The sequence below is a fragment of the Pundamilia nyererei genome, unplaced genomic scaffold, assembly GCF_000239375.1.
Source record: "Pundamilia nyererei isolate P.nyererei 1_Seehausen unplaced genomic scaffold, PunNye1.0 scaffold00066, whole genome shotgun sequence".
NCBI lineage: Eukaryota > Metazoa > Chordata > Actinopteri > Cichliformes > Cichlidae > Pundamilia > Pundamilia nyererei.
This window is the reverse complement of record NW_005187467.1, coordinates 2054795-2064106: the sequence shown is the minus strand read 5'-3', so window position 1 is coordinate 2064106 and position 9312 is coordinate 2054795. Positions and strand designations below refer to the sequence as shown.

General features: G+C 40.0%; 1 protein-coding gene across 1 annotated transcript in view; it reads left to right on the top strand.

Moving 5' to 3' along the window:
* Positions 1 to 9312, top strand: part of gbe1b (glucan (1,4-alpha-), branching enzyme 1b) — a 106652-nt gene that overhangs the window by 20922 nt on the left and 76418 nt on the right. Inside the window, exons 3-5 of the mRNA XM_005735981.1 lie at positions 3467 to 3582; positions 5807 to 5932; positions 6870 to 7005. Coding sequence (XP_005736038.1) covers positions 3467 to 3582; positions 5807 to 5932; positions 6870 to 7005 — 378 coding nt within the window. The remainder of the gene's footprint in view (positions 1 to 3466; positions 3583 to 5806; positions 5933 to 6869; positions 7006 to 9312) is intronic.

Genomic DNA, 9312 nt, shown 5'->3' with positions numbered 1-9312 from the left:
CCCCTCTTTCCATAGTTCCTCTGTTCCGTTTCCTTCTTTAATTATCTTCCCAGGACCTTGGGCAGCAGCCCAATTCCAACATTCAATTCTGTGAGAGATTACATTTTGACACGGCTCAGTTATATTATTTGATTTCAGTTTCATAGTAAATGTGGAAACACCCCAGTAGCCCTAGTCATGAATATGGTGCAGATTGGGTGCATAATGCACTAGGTTGTTTTTTGTGGGGTTTTTTTGTTTGTTTGGGGGTTTTTTTCAGAGGAGTTTAAGAAAAGCGAGATAAATAAATTGTTAAAAAAATATGACTTGGCCTCCCTGTGGAAAGTGTTGCTGCAGTATCCGGTCACTTCTCGAGCATCTCTTTTGATTTGTTCTCTATCCTGCAACTGTTATTGCTCATGAATAACAAGAAGATGTGGGTTTACAGAATAAAACATCCTAAAATGACATGCCGAGGTGGTCACTTTTCAATAAATGTTTGTGTCCTAATGTGTTCCTCAGTCAGTGGCAGTTGTGAGTGTGGAATCGGCACATTATGAATATGCCTTTTTGTTGTTGTCTCAGAGATAAAATTCAGTGAGCAGTGAAGTGGTGTTTTATCAGTTTTTCTTTTAGATGACTGAGCCTGCTGCTTTTACTCGGTGTCGCAAAAGTCACAAGATACTGGAGAACAGTGCTGGGGAAAAAAAACAAACCAAAAAAGTGAGGGAGGAGGGGAAAAAAAGCACAACGAGGAATTATGTAAGAGAGTTTGGAGGGCGGGGTGGGAGTGGGGGGGATAAATTGTGCAAAGACAGATTGTACAAGTCAGAGAAATAAAGTGGTGTTTGGACCACAGGGGGGGATATTGAAATGGAACAAAAGCCACAGTGATGACTACAACTACAAGCTGTTGTTAGCACAAGGCAAAGTGGCAACACACTGCAGTAATAAGGAAGACTGAAACTGCTAATTGTTATGTTTACTATTAAAATTAATGAAACACCCTGTGGTCTGACTAAAATTTCTCATTGTGCCTCCTAGTGGTTAAATAAAGCCCAGACATATAGGACACATGGATTTTCAGTGTCTTTTTCTTCTGTAGATTAAAAAGTCTTCTATAAGATGCTGTTTTCACAAAAGCGATAATAACAATAATAATTTTAAAAAGACCACAAGCAAAATGGAAGCGAGATAGCGGTATAACATGCAGCGAAAATAATTTGATATGTGTGTACAGTATGTTTACTACTTGGCAACTGAAGTGTCCAGTACTCAAATTGCAATACCATGCCAAAGAGCCACCCCTCATTTCTTCACATTTTTAAGGAAAAGGGGAAATGGGTACAGCAGATTATTGAAATATTATGCAAATATACATGGAAATTTAGTATGTAATGCAAAACCAGAGGTCGTACAATTCTAACAAGCTTGAAAATCAATATTTGGTTTGACCACTTTTATTCTTCAGCACAGGCTGAGCTTTCTTAGGCAAGCTTTCTTGTCATTTCTTTAAGGAGTCTTCAGGAACTCACTACACCAGCTCCTTCTTTGGATGTTGGCTTCCTTTTGTTCTGTTCTCCATCAAGAGGATCCCACACTGCTTCAGTAGTTGAGGCCATCTCATGTCTGTTGGTGTCTCTGTTCGGCTCCACTTTCGTGTTGCCTGTGTGTGTGATGTCATTGTTCATTGACCACAATTTGAACCAAAAAGTTCACATTTCCAGTCAAGTCCAGTTCTTGTGTAATTTGTCCCACTTCAGCCTCTTCTCTGGGTTTCCCTAAGAATGGCTTCTTGACAGCCACTTTTCCACTGAGACCATTTGTGGTGATGGATCAGTTGAAAGGCCACTTGCATCTCTCTGGTCTTTTGTGTCAGGTCTTTGCAGTGTTTTATCCTATTTTGTAAGGACATGACTTTCAGATATTGCTCACCAGTCATAGATAGGATTTTAGGCCTGCCACTTCTTGTGTTGCCCTCTGCTTTTCTTGTTTTTGGTTGTACATGCATGTGTGGGTGTCATTTTTTTCTGTCTGTAAACAGGAGGGCCTGAAAAATTTTGAACGATTTATTGGTTGAATAAAGCTTATAACCTTATAATTAGAAACTATGAGTCTTACAAATAATGGTATGCGTTATCAACCAATGCAAAGTACCGTATACAGATTAAATGTGTCACATTTGACGTTTGACCTGTCCTCAAGGTCAATAGTATGATCTTGAGGTAAAAGTGATAATAATGCTATATGTGAAACTATGACATGTTGGAATTCTTAATGTCACATTACTTTTGATCTCTAACCTCTTCTTCAGGCTCAAATAAGGTCAAACTTTCATAAAATGCCTTTTATCTTTAAAACTATGCTCTACATTCTGCTGCCTTTGTTGGTATTGGTAACACTTAGGAAAGTATACTGTTGTATGGGGATTCGCATTATAGTTTGCATCCAAACATGTTCCATTTAACCTCTGATCTCCTCTTATATTTCACGTCTGCCTTTCTTTTAAGTTAATCCTGAAATGCTTTATATCTTTAAAAAGTATTGTCAAGACAAATGGAGTGCAAAAAATGAAGTGCATCTTGTTTGCTCATATTTTTTAACGTGACACAAGGCAACCACCCAGAGAGATGCCATGTTTACAGCTAACAGCTCTTTGGAAATCACCATGTTGATGCGAAAATTCTGTTTTATGCACGTCAAACTGTGGTATCTGAGTTTTTCAAAGATTCACCTAAAGAAATCACAACAACTGTCTTTTCAAGACAGGCAGCTAGTATCAAAGTGTCTAAAGATATATTTAAATTTGGCTCTTTGCTAAGTTGTCTGCAGACACAATGCTTGTTCATCCCTTTAGTTGAGTTTGGTGCTTTAAAAAGAAAAGGCCTGAATGATTCATAGTTAAATGTTAAGTTAAAAAAAACCTAAATACCCATCAACGTTTTGGGACTGAAGAATAAAAATGACAAGAAAACGATTCCAAGAAAGGCTGGCTCACTGTGTGTGTGTGTCTGTGAAAGGTTGTTCAAGACTTTTGCACAGTACTGTCTTTTTGCCTTGTTTTTACTTTCCCCAATCATTTGAAAAAATGTATTTTTCCCAAAAAAGCTAACCTCTAATATGATGCATTTTTAGCTTCCTAAGACTTCTAATGTTATACAAATAAACAATTTGAGACTGAAAACGAATTCTTTACACTGGAACAAATGACACATACAAAATTGTGACATGTTTTTCAAACTTGTTCATTTAAAAATCCAGGAATCAGATAATTTAATGTGAAGAAAATCCAGCTACTCCTACAGGTCTGTGACCAGTTCATGGCAAAAGAAGCCAAAGAGATCCAAAAAAAAAGACAGATATACATTTTCTTTCCACTGTATGCAACTTTCTTTAATCCAGCTGCAGCTTATTAGAATTCATGTTTGTGTCCACATTGCAAACCAATTAGAGTGATGTGTGTAAATGCTGTCTGTTTCTCCTATAGATGGCTGGGACAAATTCTCCCACCGCTACACGAAGAAAGAATTTGGCAAGTGGGAACTGATTCTTCCACCCAAGCATGACAACTCTCCAGCTGTGGATCATAACTCTAAACTCAAGGTAGAGAACAAAACATCTTCATGCTTATTTTCACACTCTCAGTAGGTGTCATCTTGCCTCAGTGGCACAGGGACTTGTCACTATAATGTTCGTGGGAGATTCCCTGTCATGTGTGGTGTCTTATGAACCAAGTGAAAACCTGGCGTGTCGCCATCAACAACATGTCATACTCACAGTGCAGAAGGGAGATTACTGTATGTACACAATCTGCACAGTGGAGAGTAGACACACCTGAGGAGCCCAACTGATGGCTTTTATTTCTGCTCCCATCTGTTGCGGGTATCCCTCAGGACATTGTGCCCCGTTTGTTCGGCGCAAAACACAGTCCACAGTGGGTGTACATGATTGGTTTTAAGCTCTAGTAAATAATTCATCAGGGTTAAATGCAAAAATGCACCCTCCCATTATGCATTGTCTCCCAAACAAACAGCGTGGATGAGAAATAACCCAGAAATGAGATGCCAGGCATGGAGTGGATGGCATCGCCGCGGCACTCTCCTTGGGACCGGGTCATCGTTGGCAAACTCCTGCGCCCTGGACAGGCTGCCCGGCTCCCATTGTCAGCGGAGGTCAGTCTAAGGACGATAAGAAGCAGATGGAAACGCTGGCACCTGGCCTTTCGTTGTGCACCCCCGCTGCCTATGAATAGCTGTCTTGCTGTGAGCCCCACTTTAGAATTAGTTCCACAGCACTCCCTCGTGGAAGCACAAGCCTAGCTCCAATCACTCTCATGTAGAGCAGCTTGCCCTTCCATCCCCTTTGTTCAGTGCCCAATTTGTCTCCATAAACAAGCAGTGTCCTTATGTGGGTACAGTATTTACCATGGGCCATTTATGATGCAACTGTGCAAGACCGTAGAGAACGAACAGAAGCGTTATCTAACCGATCAAAAATGCTTTTCTGTCCACACCTAACTTGTATATTGCCCAGTTCTTAGTTGTTTTTCCTGTTTATGCACCCCTCAGCCTTACCAGCCATCTGATTTTTCTTTAATGTGCCTAATTCTGGCCAATTTGTGTGAAGGACCACTGCTCTGTCAGGCTTTATGCCAGTCCATTTATCCAACTATCTTTTCCTAATCCTATAAACTGTGAAGCATGTCATAAGGGGAGCCAGGCAGCTAACCCCAGGTGGCCTGGCCATAATGAAAAAACCCCAGAGGGGAGTCTGGCCAACAGCTCACAGGCAGGTGGCATTGGAACAGTCATTACTTCACAACAGTAGCCAGAATTAGTTGGGTTATAATGCCTGTTTCTGCAGGGGACAAAACAGGGTGAACACATACTGTGGGAAACACTACAGGATCGATTTCTTGGTGGGTTTTTCCAACTCTCACGCTGGCTTTCTCCTTTCTTATTTGACTGATGGAGGCAAAGTAACTTGTCAGATTTCCAAACTATATTTATTTTACCCCCTTCCAATCCCGAATTGCAGACATAATAGATGAGAGGCAAAGGATAATGATTTAGATTTCCTATTTTTCTAAATTGCTCCCTGGCTCAAATCCCCTCTCAACATGGGTCTGTGGCTTTGTTAAAACCAATTAAAGAGCTGCACCCCTCAAAATACAACGGCATAAATCACCACTGAATCCAAATTTACTGCAACAAGTTTTCTAGTCAATACTGTACTGTGGCTTTCTGTCCCCTACATCGTGCCATGTCTGCAGTGCTCCCAGAGAGCCATGCATAACACTTTTAAAGCTGTGAATTTGGCATTGGAGAGTAGGAACTGGCTTTCTGGAAAAGAGGCAGTTTTCATCAACAGTTTGCACCATCTTTCTTTATAATGGATAGGGAGCAACAGCACAGTTTTATGATGTAAGCATTTCATGGCTAACAGATGTAAATAAATACTGACTTTAATATCAAATACGTCCGGGGGCTGCATCATGCAGCAAACAAAGAAGACCCTTTGAGGCCTCTGACTGTGCTTTGCTGATCCTTTCTACTTTTTTCCCCTGACTTCTCTGTAGCTTTGTCTTTTCCATTTCATTTTAGATTACATACAGATATCCTTCATCCCCTTCTGTAGGTTTTTAATCCAGAATGTAGACACCTCAGCATGCATCGTGGTGTCTGTTATCTGTCTGCTTATTAGATGTCCATGTCGCTTATGCAAAGTGACTGTCATGCCCACCCAATTTTTTTTCTTTTCTTCAATGCCCTGTCATTGTTTAGGTGCCCTTGCTGTAACGTAAAACTCATTTGTCTTATTTTCCCAGGTGGTGGTTCACACAAAGGAGGGACAGCGTCTTTACCGGATCTCGCCTTGGGCAAAATATGTGACCAGGGAGGAGAAAGCCGTCATCTACGACTGGGTTCACTGGGATCCCCCTCAGCCTTACATTGTAAGTTACAAAATGTCCTTTAAAAATGACTTTTGCCTAAAAAAAAAAAAGAAAAAATAGATGCATGAAAACCACCTGCACATTCAGTGTTTTTCATTTCCATGTTGTATTAGTTACTACCAGCTTTGGAGCTCGAGCTGCTTTTTTTTTTTCATGTACAGAGATGATCAGTGTCTTGTTGCAGTACTAAGTGTAACAAATAGTGAGTGCCAGGAAATGAAAATTAAATGTCTATCATTTTTTAAAACGGCTCATCCCCTTATGATTATTTTTTTTTTAAAAAAGCTTTGAGATGATGTTAATCATTGAATATTGTGTTACTAAAACCACAGTTTATGTGGTGCTACCCTCTACGTTCACCATTTCTTCTCGAAATGAGGAACAGTCATTGTAAATCAGCTTTGCCTCTCATATGAAAAGCTGTTGTGGCCATTCTTAATGTGGGTGCTCGATGCTGCTGATTTGAGTGAGGCTGAATGTGTCTCAATGCTACTTGATGTCCTTAGCCCAAGAGTGAACAAGCAAAACACTAAGAGGCTATTAAAGGCCACCTTGCCTTCTTTATCACTTGTTATTTGGCACCATTTTAATTAGAGGGGCCCTCTTACTGGCAGTATATTTGTTTTATTTACAAGTAGTTCAATCATGTACTTGAAATGCTGTGTTCACAAGGCTTGGTGGGTAGCCATCAGGAAATGGGCACTATGTATAAAAAGAAATGCTTCTCCTGTTGTGTAACACTGCTAGCATGAATCATAAATATTTTTATTGTTTTACGTGTGTGCAGCTATCCGTCTCGGCGATGAGATATTTGTGCAAAAACCCACACTTTGTCTTTATGGATCATAAGCGCTCAACAGATGTAGTTTCTAGAAGGGGGGAAAAAGCCCCAGACTCTGTTATGATTTTGTGCATGACGTTTTGGTTACCTCTTCAGCATATCCACCCTCGACCCAGGAAGCCCACGAGCCTGAGAATATACGAGTCTCATGTGGGAATTGGCTCTCCAGAGGGGAAGATCGCCTCATACAACAACTTCACAACCAATGTGCTGCCTCGCATAAAAGACTTGGGTAAGATGTGAGATGGAAAAACCCTAGCTCTACAAGATTATTCTTTGCCGGATCCTTCAGCTCTTTAAGTCTGTAAGACGTCTACAGCAGCCATCATGCTGTGATCCCATTCTTCTAACAGTCAGTAAGAGCTTTTCAACTCGAAAATATTTCGTATGTTCTCCAGCCAAGAACAGAAAGTAATGTATAGAGGTCACATACCTGCATACATGTCAATTCTGAGCCGACAGCGTGGGCGAAACAAAACATTTGAGGGGTTTTTAATATCTATTTATTTAGTAACTGTCACCACTAGTCCATAACATGGCAGACATGTTGTATAACTGTGAGTACCACTGTTCCACCAGAAACAGTATTTTCTGTGGCAGACCTGTCACACTGTCTAGATGATACCACATCAGCAAGTCAACATCCTGTTTACTGGTATGACCTAAAGGGATCACTGACCAGTGGATCGTGTTCTGTAAAAGGGGCTCCACAGCACAAGCCAAACTGCACAGCAGTTGTGGCTCTAAGTATGACAACTTGTTGTTTTTTTTTTCCATACTCATGACTCACAAAGTCAATACTAGAGAAACACTATCTGCCTGCCTCTGCCCCTAAGCATTTTTTCCCTGACAGATTTTCTTTAACAGTGTATGTGTAAGTGTGTGTGTTTCATTCCTCGGGCTTCTGATTAATTCAATGTAAAACTCACAGGTTTACCTAATAAGTAATGTGCATTTACTTGAACTGGAAAAATAATTCCAATGGGGTACATTCACACATGAGACTATAGTGGTTGGAGACCGCAGTATGTCCAAAATTATTCCCACCGTGTATAATTAGCTTGCATTTTCATTGCCATTGAGAAGGTTTCTTCGAAGTCAGGGACCAGATATTTAACCATTCAGTCGGTCTCTGTCTGCAAAGCAACTTTGGTGCATCGAGATGGGAGTAAAACGGCAATAAGACTGAGTCAGTCTCTGTCAGTGGTGCCACCTATCTGTGAAAATACCATGATTAACTGTGATAAATCAGCAAAAATTGATCTTCTTTGGTCTGTTGTAAATTGGTTTCTGTCTACATATACAAACATTTATATGGAAAAGAATTTTATATTAGCTACTCATAGTTAGTCCATCTAAAATCTCACAGATTTGAGCCCAAAATTGAAACATTTCTCTTCAGATGGTAACGTGGTTTTTGCAGGACGGGGATGTAACTGCAAAATGACACAGGCACTTGGCAACCTTGATTTTACAAAGAAATATTGACAATGTTGACAACCTGTCATGTCGTTATTGCAGTGATATGCATCTGCACTCACTGGCGCAGACTGACTCAGATTGATTGCAACGTGCTGTCAATTTCTGCTTTTATAAATTAAACAACAATTATTTACAAACTGTTGTCAGTCTGTCTAAGAGTGATTGCAGTCAGGTTGCAAGTGTCTGGCGAGAGGTTGCCTTTCACCAATTGACTTGTGCTATCGCCTTACAATTGAAAGTTGGTCACTGCAACTACTTGAACTCGGTCTAAGACAACAAAGAAAAAAATGAAACGCAGTCACCGAGCAACCCTATATTTTGCTTATGATCTTATGTATATGACCTAAAACATCATGCAAATGTATATTTTTCACTAATTTTTAAGTAGTTAATTTTCAAGTTATCTCAACTAAGAGTAGCGTTCAAACGTTGCTTCAACCTTATGAAAGAAGTACCCATTTTGCTTCTCTACCCCTATGAGCGTTGGTGTTATTTTGCATTCAGGAACGCCACGCTGCACTGACATCGTTAAAAGTACAGACACGACTGACACAGCAGACCAAGAGAAATGTGATCAGTCCGTTTTCTCGGTTGTGTCATCTTGTTTGGCGGATAAGGAAACTGGCAGAGTAACTGCTGCAGCAACTGAGGGGTTCTATACAATAAGGATTCTCCAGGAGGCTAAACTCCACAGTCTCTAGTGACGGTGACTTTACCTGCCATTTCATTTTCTTGACTGAAAGAGAGTATATATATATATATAAAAAAAAGAAACTTCCTCTCACCCCAGCGCTTTGTCACAATCCTTCAGAAGGCAAAGTTTTGTTTCCTTTCTCTCTAGCCTGAAAAGAGATATATATATATATATATATATATATATATATATATTGGCTATTGTTAGAGTTTCCACTTTAAAATATCCTCCAACGTAGTCAGTAACATTAGAAAAGTGTAAGCACAAATACATAACCTTGGGCTCTAAGGTTAATAAAGTAATCCTTGTCCTTGTTGCCAAGCTAACGAGAAACTGGCACTTTTTTTCTGGATCAAAAATAAA